The sequence below is a fragment of the Leishmania major genome, chromosome 3 (genome assembly GCF_000002725.2).
Source record: "Leishmania major strain Friedlin complete genome, chromosome 3".
Lineage (NCBI taxonomy): Eukaryota > Euglenozoa > Kinetoplastea > Trypanosomatida > Trypanosomatidae > Leishmania > Leishmania major.
Genome location: NC_004916.2, coordinates 26,637 through 46,022, shown reverse-complemented (window position 1 = coordinate 46,022; position 19,386 = coordinate 26,637). Strand labels below are relative to the sequence as shown.

General features: G+C 62.2%; 8 protein-coding genes across 8 annotated transcripts; all 8 read right to left on the bottom strand.

The window, feature by feature from the left end:
• Positions 1 to 731: 731 nt before the first annotated feature.
• LMJF_03_0180 (conserved hypothetical protein) lies at positions 732 to 2,423 on the bottom strand (the record flags this gene model as incomplete). The annotated part of the gene is made up of 1 exon (XM_003721648.1): positions 732 to 2,423. The coding sequence occupies one exon, from the start codon at positions 2,421 to 2,423 to the stop codon at positions 732 to 734; it is 1,692 nt and encodes a 563-aa protein (XP_003721696.1).
• Positions 2,424 to 3,213: 790 nt separating this feature from the next.
• Positions 3,214 to 3,792, bottom strand: LMJF_03_0170 (hypothetical protein; the record flags this gene model as incomplete). The annotated part of the gene is made up of 1 exon (XM_003721647.1): positions 3,214 to 3,792. The coding sequence occupies one exon, from the start codon at positions 3,790 to 3,792 to the stop codon at positions 3,214 to 3,216; it is 579 nt and encodes a 192-aa protein (XP_003721695.1).
• A 974-nt stretch (positions 3,793 to 4,766) lies between these two features.
• ABCF1 (putative ATP-binding cassette protein subfamily F member 1) lies at positions 4,767 to 6,941 on the bottom strand (the record flags this gene model as incomplete). The annotated part of the gene is made up of 1 exon (XM_003721646.1): positions 4,767 to 6,941. The coding sequence occupies one exon, from the start codon at positions 6,939 to 6,941 to the stop codon at positions 4,767 to 4,769; it is 2,175 nt and encodes a 724-aa protein (XP_003721694.1).
• Positions 6,942 to 7,863: 922 nt separating this feature from the next.
• Positions 7,864 to 8,799, bottom strand: LMJF_03_0150 (conserved hypothetical protein; the record flags this gene model as incomplete). Its single annotated transcript, XM_003721645.1, has 1 exon — positions 7,864 to 8,799. The coding sequence occupies one exon, from the start codon at positions 8,797 to 8,799 to the stop codon at positions 7,864 to 7,866; it is 936 nt and encodes a 311-aa protein (XP_003721693.1).
• A 1,257-nt stretch (positions 8,800 to 10,056) lies between these two features.
• On the bottom strand, positions 10,057 to 10,476 carry LMJF_03_0140 (conserved hypothetical protein; the record flags this gene model as incomplete). The annotated part of the gene is made up of 1 exon (XM_003721644.1): positions 10,057 to 10,476. The coding sequence occupies one exon, from the start codon at positions 10,474 to 10,476 to the stop codon at positions 10,057 to 10,059; it is 420 nt and encodes a 139-aa protein (XP_003721692.1).
• An 883-nt stretch (positions 10,477 to 11,359) lies between these two features.
• LMJF_03_0130 (putative acetyltransferase) lies at positions 11,360 to 11,908 on the bottom strand (the record flags this gene model as incomplete). The annotated part of the gene is made up of 1 exon (XM_003721643.1): positions 11,360 to 11,908. One exon carries the CDS (start codon positions 11,906 to 11,908, stop codon positions 11,360 to 11,362), a length of 549 nt encoding a protein of 182 aa, XP_003721691.1.
• Positions 11,909 to 12,924: 1,016 nt separating this feature from the next.
• On the bottom strand, positions 12,925 to 15,702 carry LMJF_03_0120 (conserved hypothetical protein; the record flags this gene model as incomplete). Its single annotated transcript, XM_003721642.1, has 1 exon — positions 12,925 to 15,702. One exon carries the CDS (start codon positions 15,700 to 15,702, stop codon positions 12,925 to 12,927), a length of 2,778 nt encoding a protein of 925 aa, XP_003721690.1.
• Positions 15,703 to 16,463: 761 nt separating this feature from the next.
• On the bottom strand, positions 16,464 to 19,331 carry LMJF_03_0110 (conserved hypothetical protein; the record flags this gene model as incomplete). Its single annotated transcript, XM_003721641.1, has 1 exon — positions 16,464 to 19,331. One exon carries the CDS (start codon positions 19,329 to 19,331, stop codon positions 16,464 to 16,466), a length of 2,868 nt encoding a protein of 955 aa, XP_003721689.1.
• Positions 19,332 to 19,386: the final 55 nt, after the last annotated feature.

Below are 19,386 nucleotides of genomic sequence, written 5' to 3'. Positions count from 1 at the left end.
TCTAGTCGGCGACGCTAATTATGTGTAGCTGTATGTATGTGCGTGCGTGCGTGTGTGTGTGTGTGTGTGGTGTTATGGTACTCAGCACTTCTCTTCCCTCCCGAAATGCCAAGGCGCACGTGCGTATGCGCATCACGGCGTGTGTGCGTGAATGTTCAGTGTCGAGGCGAGAGAAGGGTGAGGGGTGCACCATTCACGCGGGCAAGAGGGGCAATGCAGTAGAGGCCGGAGGGAGAGGTAGAGCGTAGAGGCAGACCCCATCCACACAGGAATGGACCGCCCCCCCCCCACCCCCTGTGCATGGGCGCGTCACAGAACGCACACGTGTGTGCCGCCTCCCCATCTCGTGCACGCGTCCCGCGCCTGCATGTAGATCAATATATATATATATATATATGTATATATAGTTAGATGGATGGATATATATATATATATATACATGCATCTATTTATGCCGATGTCTATGCGTGCGTGCGCGTGCCTGTGACAACGCCGCGGACCGATCGTTCCCAGCACACCCTCACGTTTTATGCAGGGCTGCGAGAAGGGGGTGAGTGGGTGGGCACGCGGATGCGGCGGCTACTACCGCGTGGACACCTCTCCTATGCGCGCTATACCACAGACGCGCACTGGTGCAAAACACCGCTTGCACTGTAGCGGCAGAACCTCCTCCTACGCTCACGCGCCGGCCGCGCTTGAGGACTCATGACGACGCCGCTGCGGCGAACTCGTCATTCACCGATGACCCCCTTGGCATCTTCGTTGGCGTCATCACTGTCGCTGCCGCCATCGTCGCTGTCGCCGTGTATGTACAGCGGCTGCAGCTCTCCCACGTCTTCGCGTGGTGTAGGCGTGGCACCGGCGAGGTAGCAGGAGGAAGCGACTGCCAAGCACTGCTCCATAAAGCCAGCGCCCATGCGCTCCGCCGCTGCGAGGGCGGCCTGTGAATAGGAGAGTTGCCGCGAAGGGCACAGACTGCTGCCGTACACGAGGTATTGGGCCAGCGCATGTAGTGCGACCCCAGCAGCCTGTTGACAGCGCTCGTGGGCCTTCTCAGTGACGTGAGCGGCGTGTGATTGCGCCGAGGATGGAGCACCACCGCCTGCGCGCGTACCAAAAAAAACCTCCAGCGCCTGACGGGTCGATGCAAACGGTGCTGCGGTGCTCTTCTCCCACGCTGTCTGCGCGGCGCTGAGCTCGGCAGGGGAGAGCACCCACAGTCCCGCTACGTCGCCGTGCGTGAAGTTCCGACGTGTGCTGCACACCGTTGCCCCGTCAGCGCGCCGCTCCACGCACAGCTCTGGATCTTGCTCCCGGCTCCGCGGCTCCCCAACCACGGCGCACAGCAGCAGCCGCAGCACGGTGTCTACCACGCACACCACATGAACAGTCGACGCGGCGCTGTCCCTCACCGACGGCACAACAGGGACGTTTCCGCACAAGACGGACGATGATGCCGTCTGCGGGGCAACATCACGCTCGGCGGCGGCGCGCAGTACAACTGGGGTGAAGTCTAGCAGCTCCAATAGCCTGAGCGCCGTGCAGCCTCCTTTGCTGTCCGCCACACCACACGCGTTGAGAGAGATGCGAAACACCGCCAGCGGTGAGGAGAGGTGGGGCGACGAGGACGACGACGAGCGAGGGCGGAGGACACACGTGCACAAAGAGACTGTGGCATCTGCCGCCGTATTCAGCGTGTCGGTCGCCGTATAGGTTGCCTTGGCAACCCCGCGAGCCCCACTCTCGCGACGGCGCGGACCACCTCGTCGTACCGTCGCTGTGGTGTTCGCTACCAAAGGGCTGGGTGAGTGTCCCAAGCCTGCACCATTCAGCTCCTCCAGCATGTGCACTGCCACCGCTGCCGGGCTTGACAGGGACGCCAACGGACTCGCTGCGGTTTCCGTCCGAGCGCGTCGCGAGCGGCAGGCACCCGTGAAGGATGACGGCGCATCGTATGGGCCCCGGTCGCGGCGACGAAGCCGCCCTCCTCGGCAGAAGCGCCGGTGCAGCGCGGCATCCTCGTCGTTCTCGGGACTGTACAACATGCGGCAAAGCAGGCAACGCGTGGCCATCGTCGGCTCCGCGTGGCCGAGATCCAAGGTTGTCTGCGTAAGGTGCGGCGGCGGGCGACTGTAGCGCAGGCGTGGCAGCTCGGCACCAGATCCCGTGGCAGCAGCAGACGCAGGTGCGGCAATGTCCAGTGAGGCAGGTGGCGCCGCAGGAGGAGGGCAACGCGTGGAAGACAGATCAGTACCCCGTCTTCCATCGGCGCCGAAGAGAAGCTCGCCGAGCAGCTCGTCCGTCCCTTCCTTATCCTCGTCGTCGCAGCAGTAGAACGCCCTCGTCTGGCTGTGCGGCTGCATCATACCTGCGGGTGCCTCGACACGGTTGAGCAGGGAGAGGGCGTCCTTGCTGCTGCTCATCGTGGGGGCGGTAGACGACGAAGGGAGGCCTGGTGCTCTGCAGCGGACGCTATTGGCGGTCGGTGAAAGCGAGGTTGTCGAGTTGGGCAATGCAGCCACCTTTCGCGTTGGCGTGGCAGACGCCAATCGATGCAAGAGAGTTGGCTGACGGTGTCCTGCAGGAAATAACGGCGGTATCGTCGGCGATCGTGACCACGCTGCAGCGGCGACTATGTGGAAAGCGAAGGCCTGTGAAGCACACACAGGTCCGCCTGCATGAGCTTCAGCACATGCTGTTGTGTTTCTATCCTTCTGGAGGACTTAAAGAAGGGAACAAGGCGCTGAGGTAACCGCAAGCTCGCGCGCCCAGCCTTGCGAGGAGGGAAAGAGACGAAGAAGTATATCGCGTGCATACCCGACGTGGGCGACATCACAAGATACCACCTTCACGTGTACGCTCCTCACCGCGGCAGGCCCAGCCGCCGTCGTCCGTGGAGGACGGAGAGCGCCATGGGAGGCAGGGGGACCTCTTCACGATTGGTGATCGAGAGAGAGAGAGAGAGAGCAACAGTGGATGCACTGACGTCTTCAACAGACACGACTTTTCTGGCAAGTTAGGGCCCGTGCGTGTGCGTGTTGTCATTACCACGGGAAGAGATGCAGAGAAGAAACAGGCGAAAAACATAAGAAGACCGTCAAGCGCAGCGGCTCTCCGATGCGCAGGAGGTGCGGCGAAGTGCCTCAGAGACGTCGGTAGTGACGGGAGGCCTAAGAGAAAGGGTGGGGCGGACATGCGCGGTGAGCAAGTCCTTCAGCTCTCTTCTCCTTGTGCATCTATCGTTAGACATGGCAGGGGATCCAGCACCGCCAGCGGCTCTGCCATGTCGACCGGTGCGGCCGCATCAGCGCATTTGGTGTTGGCTGCCGAGCAGCTGCCATCATCGGCTGCTGCCTTACAAGGCGTCGTTGCTTCCGCCTCCGCGTCCACCACTCCACCTCCCGTGTGACCTGCCTCTGCAGTGACGCTCTCACGGATGCCGTCGGCTGCCGTTCGTGCATCGAAGGCATGCAGGGCCCGCACCGCATGCACGTAGTCAGCCATGAGGGCGTTTAGAGAGTCGCTGCTGGCATCGCTCTTATCAGAGTTGTGCGGCGATGAGCCTCGTGCTGCGTCACCCACATCCGCGCTGCAGGAGGAAGGCTGGGGCGTAACCGCAGGCGGCACCGTCTCGTACACACGGAATGTCTCCTGCTGCGGCTTTCCAGCCCAGTCATCGCTGTTGTTGAGCCGCAGCGCCGCCATCAGTAGTGCCAGGTCCTTCTCGAGAAAGGCATCGTCTTGCGAGTTGTCCGTGACGGCAGCTGTCGGCGGCGAGTACGGTGACGACATGGCAGGCGTGTCGGATGCGTACTCGTTGACGCCCTTGAGGGTGTGTCGCTGTCACTGTACAACAGTGGGCGCCTATCTATCGGTGTGTTGTGCACGCGTCTGTCAGTGTGAGGAACGGAGTGAGAGGATGGGTCGATCAGTGTGCCGTGCGTCTGGAGTGGGCATGAGACGATGCCATACCACCCCACACTCGCAGATGCTCTGAAGAATGCGTGGAACGGCAGCAGTCGTTGGAACGCAACAAGGAGGTTGGTGGTAGAGCGCGAGAGAGAGAGGGAGAGAGGCATGCACTCTGCAGAGAGGGGCGGGGGCAATGTGTGCTGCTAGAGCGCGCACGTGCGTCTGTCCACAAAACGCAACATCATCAGGCGTTCCCAGCGGCCTCCCACCCGCAGGCAATCTTAGCAGCTGATGCGAAACATGCACAAGATAGGCATGATGTATGGGGCCAGTTACGTGCGCGCTTGCATGGCGAGAGGAAGCGCCTGTCCGCCATCCACACGCTCTTTGCCATAGCCAGACCAGCGGCACTTACAGACAACGGCCACGCTGCACGACTGTCTTCTTCCTCTCCCTCTTCCGCCATGCCTTGTCCACGTCTGTGGGCGCGCTGCCAAAACGTGTGCGCCGTCGGCGACTACGTCCCTCACTCTTATCTGATTTCTCGGCTGTCCACTTAAAACCTGCTTTCGCTCCATATTGCCGCGGCACCATCAGCCGCCAACACCACCCGGCGGGGCAGTTCGACCTACAGTGGCCGTACCGAGAGGCAGCGCGCACGTGGAGCGCATGCGCGCGGGCGTGTGTGTGTGTGTGTGTGTGCGGTCTTCGCTTCGTGTTCAGTCTTGCAGTGGTCATTATCAGCTTGCCAGTCAGCCCGCCCACCCATACCCGTAGAGGGGTGCTTACCGCTTGCTTGAAGCTTCAAGCGTCCGCCTCACCCCCCTCCACACACCCCTCACCGTTGGTTGCCTTCACTTCATCATCTTCACGACGTGCTTGCGGTACTCCGCGAAGTCGCCATCAAACTTCTTCACGGTGTTGTCTTCGCACACAAAGATGTCATCGCACAGGGACGTAATGAAGTACTCGTCGTGTGAGATGACCAGCAGCCCGCCGTTGTACGCTAGAAGCGCCTCGATGAGGGCGTTCACCGTGTCGATATCGAGGTGGTTCGTCGGCTCATCGAGCAGCAGCAGGTGCGGCTTCTGAAACGTGATCCAGGCGAGCACGAGACGCGATTTCTGACCACCGGAGAGGGTGTAGATCGGCTGCAGCGCGCGCTCGCCTGATAGGCCCATACTGCCGAGGTGCGCACGCAGTTGCTGATCCTCCATGTGCGGGAACTTGGAGCGCAGGAACTCGAGGGAGGACAGCTGCGGGGTGAGGCTCTCCATGTTGTGCTGCGCAAAGTGGGCGACACGGATCTTCTTGTTCCGCACCACCGTACCACTGCGCGGCTCAAGAGCGCCGGTGCACACGTTCATGAAGGTCGACTTACCGACGCCGTTCGCGCCGACGAGAACGATGCGCGAGCTCTCGTCGATGCCCATGTTCACGTCCTTGAAGAGGCTAACGCCGGGCTTGTAGCCGAACTCGCAGTCCACCATCTCGATGAAGCTGCCAGACACCGGCTCGGCATCCGGAAAGGTGAAGGCGAACTGCGGGTCGGTGACGACGTCGGCCACCATCTCCATCCGCTCAAGCGCCTTGATCCGCGACTGCGCCATCTTGGCCCGGTTCGCGTTGTAGCGAAACTTGTCGATGAAGGCCTGAATGTGCGCCCGCTGCTTCTCCTGGGCGGCGTGCTGCTTCTTCTGCTGCCGCTCCTGCTCCACGCGCGTGATCTCGAACTGGTCATAGTTGCCGTTGTAGTAGTGCAGATGGTGGCCGATGAGGTGGATGATCTCAGAGCAGACGTTGTTGAGAAAGGTGCGGGAGTGGGAGACGACGATGAGCGTCTTTTGCCAGTCCCGCAGGAACTGCTCCAGCCAGAGCACGGCGAACAGATCGAGGTGGTTCGTCGGCTCATCCAGCAGCAGCACGTCGGGCTCGACGAAGAGAGCGCGTGCTAGCGCCACACGCATGCGCCAACCACCGGAGAGCTGCTTCGTCGGCGAGGTCATCATATCCTGCGTGAAGCTCAAGCCATGCAGGATGGTGGCCGCGCGCGCCTCGGCGCTGTGGGCGTCGATTGCGTCCAGTCGAGCGTACACCTCGTTCAGCCGCGTGTTGGCCTCCGTGTCGTTCTGCTTCAGCAGCTCCTGCTCCTCGTGCAGCAGCTGCGCCCGCTCGACATCGGTGGCCAGCAGAACCTCCAGCGGCGTCTCTGCCCCCGCGACGATTTCCTGCTCTACGTGCAGAATCTGCATGAACGGACTCACACCCTCCAGCTCGCGCTCTGCCAGGGCACGCAGCAGTGTCGTCTTACCCGCGCCGTTGCGACCGATGAGGCCGTACTTGTGCCCCGTCAGCAGCACGAGGTCCGTGTCGTCCAGTAGCACCTGCTTCCCGAGCTGTATATGAATGGCCTCGCAGCGGATGTCGGTGCTGTAGTTTGTGCCCTCGCCCTTGTGATGAATCTTAGTCACGGCTGTCGTGTTGGAGATGCCGCGCTTGCGCAGGAACGCCTCGTATTCCTCAGCGAGTATCGCCTTCTTCTCATCCTCCCTGCGCTTCTTGCGCATGTCCTTGGCTGCGCTGCGCTTCGTCTCCCACGTCCAGTCCTCGTTCGTGTTCGCCGTCGTGACCTTGCCGACACTCTTGATCATTGTGGCCCGCTTCAGACTCTCCTCGTACTGGCGGCCGATGTTGACGGCGCTGGCGAGCCGGCTCGACTCCTCGCTTGGCTTCTTCGTGATCCCTTCCTTGAGCATCTGCTGACAGATGGCCGCGGTGCTCTTGTTTAGCTTTTCCTCGGAGTCGCTGAAAACGTCGAACTCGCGAAAGTACAGCTTCATCGTCTCCTCGATGATCTCCTCTGGCAGGTACGACTCCGACGAGGTCTGCCCCTCCAGCATCTTGAGCATGTACTCGAGGACGCAGTCGTCGATCTTGCGCAGCCCCACTTCCGGGATGTGGTTCACAAAGACTTTCACCACACGCTCATCGTGCGTGCTGAGGATTCGCTGCAGCTGCACCAAGTCCATCGCTGCTGGTGTTGCAGTGCAACCTTGTCTGTTTATGCGTATGAGTCGCGAGGCGAGAGGGGGAGGGGCGCAGACGATACGTGTTTCGTGTGTGCAGGATGACCTCTCTCATGGAAAAACAATGAGGGAGGAGGGAGGGAGGGAGGCGGTTAGGCACACCACAAGGTTGCAGCGGGTTGTCCATGAGAGAGAGAGAGAGAGAGAGAGAGACAGAGACGGAGACAGAGGGGTGGATGGGAGAGTACGTAAAGTCGAGCATGTGAGGACGCATGTATGCGCGTGAACGCACCTGGGGCCGCGCCATCGCCCGCTCAAAATGACGCACGACACGCACCACACCGAGTCGTGCGCATTGGTATGGTCGCAAAAGGACAAGAAGAGGGAGAGAGACGCGAGCTCGCTGCAGCTGCTCTTCCAGCGCCACAGCACCCCGGTAAGAGCGATAGACCTTGATGAAGAAGTTGGTCAGGAGGGTTGGGTTCGGGCCCCAAGTCTGTGTGTACACGTCTGATGGAGAGACGGAGATGGACGAGGCGGAGGGGCGAGCAGGGGGGGGGAAGAAGACCGCGTGAGAGCACTGCTCAAGCATGCCGTCACGCCTCCCCTCCCCCACCTCCGCTGCTCACCTTCCTCTACTGCCGCCTACCCCCCAAGCCTTCGCTATCATAACCCCATCCAAGAAGCCACGTCATGGCCAATGCACCAAACACCATCAACGCCTACACCATCCCTTGCACCCCTCCATACACACACACACACACACAATACACCCATACTCTATGCGAGAGAGAGAGAGAGAGAGTAAGCCGGCGAGCACGCACACGCGCCCAAAGCAGCGCCATCCGCACATCTTTTTTTTTCCTTTCTCCGATGGCGGCGGCGGCGGTGGCGGCAACGCGGGCGCCTCATACACGTGCGCAAGTCACTTCTTCTTCGCGCCGCCCTTTGCCGCCTCCGCACCTTTCGCCCGCTTCTGCTTAAAGGCGATCAGCTGCTCCCACTTATAGTCGTCGATCGCGATCGGGTTCAGCACGCGGCCCTCAGCGCTCATACGGTCCGCTGCCAGCCACGCCTGCTCCATCACCATCTGAATCAAGTCCTGCGCCTTGACGCCCTCGATCAGCGGCGGTACGTAGACGCTGCCGTCCAGCCACGTCACCTCGATCTTCGGGGTTATGTGGTCGATGGAGTAGTAGAGGAACATCTTGTCGCTCGGGAAAGGCGAGCGGGCGCTGAGGCCGCGGCGGTAAAAGTCGAGGGCGGCCTTCTGCAGGGTATGCCCGTAGCCGAAGAGCAGCGGCGACACCGTCACAGTCACCTTCTCCATGTGCATGAGGAAGAGATGCTTGTGACTCGTCTTGGGCGCCACCACGGCAAGCGGCCGCTTAGCACCCGTGTGCGCCGGCGTGTGCTCCGGGTACTGGACCTCCCTTTCCCACATGCTCGGCGCCGAGAGCGGGTTGTGCCACGATTTGAAGACCCACTGCGGCTTTGAGTTCGGGTCGACGTACTGCACCGTCGGCAACGGCTTGCGCTTCAGCTTGCCTCGCTTCACGGAGAGAAACTGAAACTCGCGGCCGCCGCGGCCGTAGTCGGTGGGGCACTTGGCGTGGGCGTAGTGCTGATGGTACATGGTGTTCGTATTCCCCTCACCCCAGCGCGCCGGTGTTGCCTGGTTGTACGTGTACTTGTCATGGTTGCCGCGCCACATGGCGTAGTACGGCAGCGGGTACACCAGGCCATTCAAGTGGCCGACATGCGGGCGGAGCCGGGGCTGGCGGGAAAGGGCCACCTGCGGGGCACAGAGCCCCAGCTTCTTGAGATTCGCAAAGGTATAGTGCGACGCTGGTGCGGTCATCGGCGAGCGACGAGAGCAGCGGGAAGCGGGTACGTGGTTCCTGGAGTGAGGCAAGCCACCGAAACCACGCGCGCGAGCTTGTGTTACTGCGCCAGCGGCCGGAGACAGCTGAGGTGGCGATCGAGCGAGAGAGAACGAGCGAACAGAGAAAAGCAATACAACGGAGGCGTTCGGGAAGGGGCAAACGGGCGTATCCACGACTTTGACCACACACCCCATGGGAGACGACGACGGAGGGGCTGCGTACGACGCCAAGGGAGTCAAGTGGTAGGGGAGAGAGAGAGAGGGAGAGAGAGAGAGAGGAAGAGCTCAGAAGAAGGCGAGGAGGCCCGAAGACCTTCTCTTCTACCCTGCGCTTCTCTCGTTCTCTCTGTTCAGTCCCTTCGACTGTACGCGCCCTAGCAAGCTCCTCGAGGTCGTATACACCCATACATTCCCGCCACGAGAGGGGCGGCACTTCAACGAGTTGATGGGTGGAGAGCAGAGAGATCAGCAAGCGTGCCTCTCTCCATTCACTATGGCTCGTAGCCAAGCACAGAGATTCATGATCGTCCCAGCTGCACGTCATTCTGTGGTGATGGTTGCCGGAGATGAGCAGCACCATTGACCGCTGGTCCTTCGTTTATGCGTGTGTGTTCGATGATGCGAATATGCTACAGCACATGCAGGTTCAGCGCTCCGCTCCTCCACCGCCTTCGTCGCAACGGCTGCCTCACAAAGAACTAATCTACATGGTGGGCAGTAGGGAGGAGGGAGGGAGGGAGGGAGGGGGAGGGGGGCGCGAGGACGGTGGCGCAGCCCGCACGTGGCAGGCTTTGCCGCGCAAGCAAACATGCGGAGGAAAAGCAGTCAGTAAGTAAGGCGACGGCGGCGGGAGACGGTGGCGCACCATTGCTGCCTCCTTCGCGTCGCCCCCCCCCCTCCAGCCGCTCCTCCCTTTCTCTCTCTCTCTCAGCTCCTCTCCTTCCCATCTGTCGGCAACACGCGCAGGCGTGCATGCTCACAGAAGAATCACGGCGGGCCGTGCCCACGGCCACAGGGCTCGAGAGAGCCAAAAGGGCATGGAGAGACTGACTGTGCATGCAGGGAACGCAGCAGCAGGAGCGCACCATTGCGCACGACGACGTGTTGGCGAGTAGCAGCCGACTGCGCGCAACACGACCGAGCGGGCGACGAAGAACTGATAATACACACACCGACAACGGACGGAGGGACAGAGAGGGGGTGATGACATTGCGCCGCATGCTGCCGCTTCCACTACGTGCGATGAGTGGCGAGTCCGCGTGCGCCAAGCTGTATCTCCCACTCCTTGCGCTCGCGCTGGTAGAGTTCCTGCAAGGCGGCACGCCGCTCGCGAGTCAGCGTCTCACACTCCAGCTGCGAAATCGCCACGGACTGCTCAGCACCACCGCTGGCCGCGGCTGCGAGCGTGGCACCACTGCCGCGATGCTGGCCGGGCTTCTTGGCAAACATCTCTAAGCGAATGCGGGCACGCTCCTCTTCTTCGTTGCAGCGCAGCCGCTCCTCACGCTGCACGGCCTCCTTGATGTAGTGGAAGACGTTGTCCGGCAGGTTGTCGCGGCGTTTCTCCACGTCGTGCACAGCGCCGTACCGACCACCAGGGCGGATGCCCGTGATGTACGACTCACGGCCCTCCCCGGAGGGGTAGTACGGCATGTGCGTGAATAAAACCGCGTCGGGGTTGAGGGATGGGTGGAGGCGCAGGGGAGCGCTGCTGTCGAGCTCGCAAACGGTTAGGGTGGCTGAATGGACACGTGAAGACAAGACGGCGGCGGCGGCGGTGCATGAACACGAAGACGCGCGAGGGGGGGGGGGCAGCGCAGCGCACAGGCAGCATCCGTTCGAAATAAAGTGACGGTGCAGAGAAGAGCGACAGAGGGTGCAGCAGGGGAGGGATGGATGGACAACAGAATGGGGGGAGGGGCATGGCAGTGCCGGCGCTTGCGGTACGCTACACACACTAGACCAAGTACATCGGCGTGGGGCTTTCATAGAAAGTGTACCCCAGTCATCCCCGCCCCCTCTCTCTCTCTCGAAGACACACCCCGGAAGGTGCGAAAGGGAGCGAGACAAGCGCTGAGGGGGGAGGGGAGTGCACGCACACGCCAGCGCACCGGCGCACCATCCTTCACTTCGTTCATGCTTTGCTTTCGAAGCGACTGTCGCTGGCGTACGTCAACATGAAAAAAAAAACGCGGGAGGTGCGCGGGTGTGTGCGTGTGCGTGCACACAGGGGCGTGGGTGTGGCTGTGCACTCGCCGCGACACAACTCCTCGGGTGCTCGCAACGGTGAGCCGTCTTCGCAAAGTGTGAGTTGAAGGGGTGAGGGCGGCATTCTCGCCTTTTCGCAATGATCGCCCCATTATCGAGCTGCAGGATGCCGTGACGTCGGGCACCATCGCAGACACACCGACACGCCCACGGCCACACGCGGCGACCCCACTCCCCTGCCATCCTTTGTCCCTCAATCACACAGGCACACGCGCGTAGTGAATGCCACCGGCGGCTGCCACGCACACATGAAGAGTATAATTACTGCTTACTTGAATTTCTTGTGATGCTCGAAGTGCGGCTGCGGCACGACGCGGCGCAGCAGAATGGCGTTGCACTCGTCGAGGTCGGTGTAGTAGTTCTCCACCAGCTGCACCTCCTCAAAGTTGAACTGGCGGTAGAGCTTCAGCGCTGGCGATCCGACCTGGACGTGCAGCGTGACCGCCACGATGCGGTTGCGGGTGTCGTTGTGCACGGCCGACAAAACCGTCTGCAGCAGCCGGGAGCCGATGCGAAGATGGCGGTACGCCTCCAGAACTCCAATGGTCATGATGTAGAGGACGTGCTCGCCATCCGTGGCCGTTTTCTCTAGGCGGCACGTGATGGAGCCGACAAGGATGTCGTGGTAGAAGGCGAGCTGGTTGAACTCGTGAAAGCTGTTGCGGACGTAATCGTTGTAGTAGCTCTCTGTGTACTTCACCGGAAAGCAGTAGTCGTCCAGCACCTTGATACGCTCGCACAGGCGCGAGTCGTTCATGGGACGGATGTGCAGGCCCTTCAGCGGGGGAAACGCCTTCTCCTCGTACGGCACCGACATCAGCGTAGAACGACTACAGCGAGAAGGTGGTGGTGCTCTTGTGCGCGCGGCGTGCGAGAGAGGTAGACGGGGATGTGAGAGAAGAAGAGGGTGAGGGTGCTTGCTGGTGTGGGTTAGGGTCCTGGGGACGTTGTTGGGGCGACGACACAGCGCCCGTAGAGGAAGGCAGCGCGCGAGGGAAGAAGAGAAGTCGCCAGTGCAGCTATTTAGTGCGCGCTGCCACTCATACGCGCGTGTGTACGCCGCGCTTGACACATGCATTGTGCGACCAACATGCTCGCGAGGCAGGCTCGAGCGAGAGGGCAGAGGGGAGTCGGAGCGAAACTCGACTCGACGAGACGACCACATGGAGTCGTCGTGGCGCGTGCAAAAACCACAAAGGTGCATCACACGAGGACTCGAGGAGACCGCACGCTGCACACGGGTGACTCCCCCCCCCAGCACGCATGAGCGACCGGTTGCACACGCATACAGACACGCAGACGCAGCGCTTCCCCCTTCTCCGTCTGCTCCCGTTCAACCGCGGCCGTGAGCGCCGCCAATCGATGCGATCCCGTATCACCGCGCTCTATCTTGAAACCTGTAACACAGCAGCGGTTCCGCAGCGCTAGCTCGCTCTCGCGCTATGCTGCGATTCTCATGTTGCTCCTTTCAACTGCTTTCTATGTGTTCCCACCACCCCTCCCGTCAACCACAACATGGGCCACTCCCCACACGCGCCACTGCCCCAGAAGGGTCACACGCGCGGAGGAGGGACCATAGCGATGCCGGTGGTGCGGGGGAGAGGCGCTCTCTGACCTCGTTCTTTTTTTTCTGCGCGTTGTCGCTGTTGCTCTGCTCACATCGATAACACCCCTCCCCCTCCTACCCCCCGCGCGCGACCCAAACGACCGCCGCCAGACACCGCCAGTGCCCGTGCGCGCACCAGCTTCGGCGTTTCACAACCATATCGACCTCGCAGCGACAACAGGCTGACGTATGCCGCCTGTCCACCGCATCCCGCACGATGACCCACCTTAGCTGTCCAACAGCGACTCCATCCCCTTCAGAAACGCCTTCGCCGCGTTCACGCGCTTGTTGTGTGCCGATGCAGGGAGTCGGGGAGGCGCGGGCAGAGCCGCCACCGCTACACTTTGGTCGATGCCAGCGACAGCGCACGACGCCGGCGGCGAGATCACCACCGTCAACTCTGCGTCGGTATCGGCGTCATCGTCGTCGTCCTTGTCCACCGAGATGTGTGTCGGCACTGCTGAAGAGCACCGAGGAGATGAAGGAAGCCGTGAAGGGAGGAGGCACGCCACAGCTGGCTCGCCAGCCTCGATGTGCTTCACCGCTTCGCGTGCTTGCGACGGAGCACTACCGCCAGCGTCAACTGGCGTTGGTGCATCCACCGCAGCTGCCGCGACGGTTGGCGATTGAACAGGTGCGCTCCTGTCGACAATCTGCTGTGGAGGTCCCGCCAGCTGACCGATGTGTTCGGAAATAAACGTCTCAAGGATACGCCGCACAGCCGTGGCTGTCGTTCCCACGCTGTCCTTGGCAGCATCCGCCGATTCCTGCGGCTGCGACGCCTGATCCGCATGTGCCCGCGCCGTCGATGCAGACGGATCGCGAAGAAGAGATCGGCGCAGCTCGCTCACAACAGCAGTGGCAACCACGCCTTCGTCGCCCTCAGCTGCGTGCCCGTCGCCTGTGAGACTCGCGTACAACCACGAGGTGAGCTGCTGCGCTACAGCGTCTATCGACGGGGCCGCACCGCCGGGTCCATGATCCCTCGTCTTGGGAGGCGACGAAGAAGCAGAGCGAGACGCTGGCGACAGAGAGCGCAAGGGATTCGCAGAGGCAGCTGCAGGGAGTTCGCTCGTCCCATTCTCTGCTGGTGCTACCGCACGCTGTCCCTCGTCAGCCAAGGGCGACCTTTGGCCTCTCTCTGCCACATCAACACGGTCCGTGGCCGCCGCTGCCCGCTCGCCGCAGCTGCCATTGTTGCTGAGCCGCAGAAGACGGGCCCGCTCCGCCGCCAGCTCGCGCCGTGTGTCGGCGAGCTGTGTTTCGTAGAAGGTCTTCATGCGCTCGTACTGTGTCTGTAGCGTTGCCACTTCGTCGCTGTGGTGCGAAGCGCGCGTGCGACCCGATCGCTTCTCTTTCTCAAGACGCTCGAGTATGGTTCCCTCGCTCTCTCGCAGGGCGTCGCGCTCGAGTCGCAGCTGCGACAGCTCCGCCAGCTGCTGCGAGATTACGCGCCGCGCCTCAGCCAGCTGTCCCTCCGCGCGCTTGCACGCCCGCCGAAGCGTCTGACACTCCTTCTCTAGCTGTTCCTTCGCCACGAGGCTGTCATGTAGCTGGGCGGTGGTGGAGTCCAAGTCCTGCTGCGATGCCGCACAGCGCTGCGGCGAGGCAGGCGAGGGGAAGGGACGGACTCGCCCACCGCTGCGGAGGCGTTCGGCTGCACCGCCTGTGGCGGGGGTGGCGTGCAGAGAGGCATACCCGACTTGCCGATGGGCCTGCTCTGGAGTGCGCACAGAGGCGTCCACCACCCGGCAACCACGACAAGAGTCCTCCACTACAGGCGGCACATCACCGTCGGTGTCATTCGCGTCCTCAGTGCGCTCCTCCGCACGGGCAGGTGATCCACGAGGGTGCTGCGGTGGCTCTGCTGCCGCTGAGTGATTGTGGCACGGCTCTGCGCAAGCGCTTCTAGGCCCCGACAGTGCGCCACGCGACACCGCCATCGCGGGTTGATGAGGGTGTGCGGTTGTAGGATTTGCCGTGGCTCGCCTTACCGGCTGCGGCGGCTGTCCGCGAGGACGCTCGTTGGGGGAGTTGTCAAGAGTAATCGATGAGACACCGATAGATGCGTTCGCAGCGACTGACTGTGCGGCGCCGCCGCAGCGACCTCGGCGCGACGGCGAGCCGCTGACGCTGCTGCACACGCTCATTACTCCTGCAGAGAGTGTCGCCGGCGCCTTCACGGTCGCGAGCGGTTCCCTCGCCGAGTCGTGCCGACCTTGAGCGAGTGCGCGCTGCGACCTTGTCGTTGCCATCTTCGGCGTCGCCAACGGCAGAGGTGTGTGTGCTGCAGCCGGGGGGACAGCAGTGCTGCTTACCCGATATGTCTGCGCGGCGTTCTCGTAGTCCGCGGCGCGCGTCAGGGGCGCACCATCCAGCGAAACGAGAGACGGCTGCAGCTCCGCCAGGGTTTGCCGATACCGCCGTGCACGAGTGACCGGGTTGCCCACCAAGTTCAGCAGCTGCAGGGACGGCGTGGTGGAGACAAACAACAACTCATCCACGTCTTCAACGTAGTTGTTGCTCAAGGATGCCATACGCAACGAGCGCAGCTCCTTCAGGCCACTTGTGCGGTCGATGCGGTTGTCGTCGGCGCGCAGCACTTCCAGGGGAACGCGCGAGTGCAGACCGACGAGACTCGTGAGCCGATTGAAGCTCACATCCAACTCCCGTAGGTGCACGAGTTGGCTGACACAGTCGAGGTGTTCGAGTTTGTTGTGCGCGAGGTTCAGCTGCGTCAAGCTCAGCGGCAGCCCGTCGACAAGAGAAATGCGATTGTAGCTCGCGTTGAGGCGAGTGAGGGAGCGGAGCGGCTGCAGGCTTGTCAGCTCCTGCAGTTCATTTCGAGAAAGGTCAAAGGCGGTAATAACAGCGAGCATCTCACACTCTTGGGGAGTAGAAAAGACGGCGGGCAGGTCAATGCATCGAATGCCACGGCCGCGACCGCAGACTTCGACCTCCTCCGACCCACCAGAGCCCCGGCTGCTGCTTGCGGTCACTGACATGCGCCCTTCCGGCCTTTGCTGTGTCCACTAACCGAGACCTTGTTTGTTGTTGTGGTGGTGTGGCCAACGCGAGTGCAGGCGGTTGATCTCTGCGCGTAGCACGGTCGTATTGTGTATCTGCATGCTGGCGTACACGGAGAGAGAGAGACCCTCAGACCCCTGCGTGTCGCTGTCCACTCGAGTCGCCGGCACCACTTGGACTAGTGTCTTAGCGGGTGTGTCCTGTGTAGAAGCCCTAGGGAGAGGCATCGGGGTTGGAGGAGGAGAAGCAGCAATGAAATGAAGCGTTGGAAGAAGCGTGCGCAGGTGCATCGTACACACTTGACTGAGGGGCAGCACACAGCGAGATGGAGAAGAGGGTGGGCAGGCGCGCCACAAACTATTGTAGGGCCTGAGAGAGTAGGAAAGGACAGCTGGACGCCGGAAACGGCCGCCGCTGCCGCCATGGAATAAATGCGCGCAGCGGGAGCTGACGGCACTCGCTGGGGAAAGCAAGAGGCGGCTCAGGTCAGCCTTGTACACACACAACGGGAGGCACTGCCATCTATGAGAACAGCCGCACACGCTTCGCCCCCATCACCCCAAAATACAGAGCGTGAGAGGGGCTGCAATACGTCTATTAGACTGTCTATGCTCATGTGACATCCGAGAACTGTGGTGAGGGGGGGGGGAGGAAGGGGTCGCGGCAGTGTAGGTGTTCGCGTGTCCCCTCCCCCCTTCATCCGCCACGACGAGTACGCAAGTAGCAGCACCTGCCGCGGTCATGCCGAGAATTCTTCTCCCTCCCGGAGCTGCAAGAGCGAGGTGAGCCCGCGGTGTGCACGGACAGGGCCTGACGAATACGTTGCACTCGACGGCTTGCACTCGTAACGGTCAGTGCTCGTGCCCGCTGCACCGCCGTCTGCAACGGCAGCAGACTTTCTCTGGAGATCATCGCTGAAAAATGGCGCGACTGCGGTGCTCGCGTAGGCAGACAAGCTCAGCGACGCCTTCGGCACCTTAACTACATCCGCGCACGCCGTGGGACCCTTCTCCCCTTGCAGGGACGCCAACGCATCGTGCAGACGCGCCACGTCTCTGAGGATTTCCGCGCGCTCTTCCTGCAGATGTGCCACGAGCGTCTGCAGCGACCTGCACGGTGTAGGCGATCCAGTTGTCGCCTCTATTTCCTGATGCTGCGTGCTCGTCGCCACCTTCTGCTGGCCATCCTCCACCAGCTGCTGCGTGAGCGACTCTACGATGCCGTAGTGCTCTTCCCGCTGACGCAGTCGCTCCTCGACTTCCTCAGCTGTGCGGCATTCCGTGATCGCGTAGGAAGCTTGCTCCGCTGCGTAGACGGACGCGCATAGTGATTTCCACAGTCGCTCCCGCCGAACCGCCCGCTGCACCGTTGCGGCGTTGTTTGCCTGCGCTGCCTGCAGTGCTGCCGCCAGCTGGTGCTCCCGCGCATGAAGGGCCTCCAGTTCCGCATGATGAGCGCTACGCAACGCCGTCATCTCTTTGTGGCAGGCGCCTTCGCTGTCAGCAGTGTCCAAGTCGCTACCCGGTGAAGCCGCAGAGAAGGGAGCCGCGACCGTTGACTGACTCCGCTGTGCCGCCGTGCACGCCTCCCTATTGGCGGCGGAAGAATTCGCGACCACGGCCGCACCAGCACCAGCGGCCGGGAGCGTAGCGCTCCACAGACGCAGTAGGCCCACCGCCGCCATCAGCCGCCCCTCCATTGTGTGGTGAGCTGCGACGATCGACCACAGCCATCGCTGCATCTGCTTGCGATTGCGCGGCGCCTCCTGCAGGTGCTCCAGCATAAGGCAATGCAGCAGGTTCGCCTTCTCATGCACATCCACGACGGTAGTTCCCGTCTCGTCGTCGACGATGTCCGCCGTCAGTGCCGCGATCTCCGCCTCCAGCGCAGCCTTGTCCATCGTAGCTCCTGATGGTGGTGGGGGTGCGGGTGCTGCTGGTGCGGGAGAGGGAGACGACGGCGCTTGTCGCTTGTCGCCGGCTTCGCGGTAGGCGCGCAGCTGTGTCTCTAGCTCCTCGATGCTGTCAGCGTAGTGCAGCTGCAGTCGTGCTGTGGACGTACCATCCGCCGTGTCACCTCTTTGCGCCGCTGCTGCACGCGGACGGGGACTGCGCACGTGGCTCCCGCCGTTGGTGGCAGCTGAGGCGGTGTCGGCAGCGCGTGTGTTGGCGAGAAGAGTCAGCAGCTGCGCCACCTGCATCTGAAGTGACTCGCACTCTGCCTCCTTTGACTGCAGTGCAGCTTCGAGCGCCGCATCGCGTGCGCGTAAGGACGACACCGCTGACCCCCGGGACCCGGTTGCGGCGCTCACCGAGGAGGCAGAGTGGTAGGGCACACAAGACGGCTGTGCGACATCCATGTTTGCCGTGCCGGAGGACCGACATGACAGAGCACTCATTGTCGAGGAATGGGAATTCCTAGATGAGCGCGATGACGATGCGCTACGTCGTGATGAGCTGCGCTGATTTGGGGCCGTTGGCTGGGATACACCACACGCCTCAGCGCTGCGCGTCCGCCTTTCAGAGCTGCATTGGTGCTCCAGCCGACAGAGGTCGGCACACGAGTCCACATCGTCGCTGCTCGGCAGTCTCGATGTGGAGGAGCGAGTGGACTGTGTAGCTGCGTTGCGGAGTGGTGGCCGCGGCGGTGGTGAGTCCGCCGTGCCTTTAAAACCCGGCGTAGAAGACGACGCCGCAGAGGGTGGGGAGGAGGATGCAGGTCTCATGCTGCTCGGGCCGCCGATTCCCGAATGCTGCTCCGTCGTGCGTGAATGTGCACGTCGAGTCGCAGGGAGGTGGTGCATACTGTTGGCGCTGCCTGTACGCCGCCGCGCAAACATCGAGCGATAGGTGTGGGCAGCCTCCTCCTCCTGTGCCATCTCCGCCTCCGCAGTTGTGTGGAAAAAAGGGTGCGCGCGCAGCGTCTGCGCCAGCGGCTCCGGCACCGCAGCCCATTGAAGTGCGCCCCCTAGCAACAGGGTGGCGATGCACTCGGTCGACTGCAGGTAGGTGGTCACTTCCTCGGCCACGTCGAGCGCGAACTCGGCCGAAAAGTCCGGCCGCTTCGAGAGGTGATGGAAGAAGTAGAAAAGAACAAGCGTACTGAAGCCGCACTCGACACTGCCGGTTCGGAGGGCGGCGGGATCGAGGAACGCAAGCGGGATGTGCAGCCTTGCGAAGCGGCGAAAGAGTTGCTCCCAGTTAGCGTGTGCCCGCTGCGTGCTGGAGTGTGTCTGCGCGGGTGCTGGGCGGATGCGAAGGTCGGGGAAGACGAGGTTGAAGAGGCAGCAGAGCACCTCGCCGTCTGCCAGGCTGCTGTAGTCGCTGAGGCGCCGTGAGCTGTAGCGGTCTGCGAAGGAGAAGAGCTCCTTGCGCCCAATCACAAGAGTCGGCATGCCTTTCATCGTTCTATGAGCGTGTGTGTGCGTATGCGTGCGCTTGCAAACGCCTGTGCACCTTCCGTGCTTATCCGGCACGCGCGAAAAGAGGGGGGGGGAGGGGAGGGAGGCGGCAGCAACGGAGTTGTGGAATGAAGGGACGGCCCCCTCCGCGAATGAAACAGGGAGGGAGAGGGAGATGACATGCGGGCCCCGATTCGCCGCTTGCATCTTATGTGTGTGTGTGTGTGTGTGCGTGTGCGTGCGTCATCACACACGCTCACCA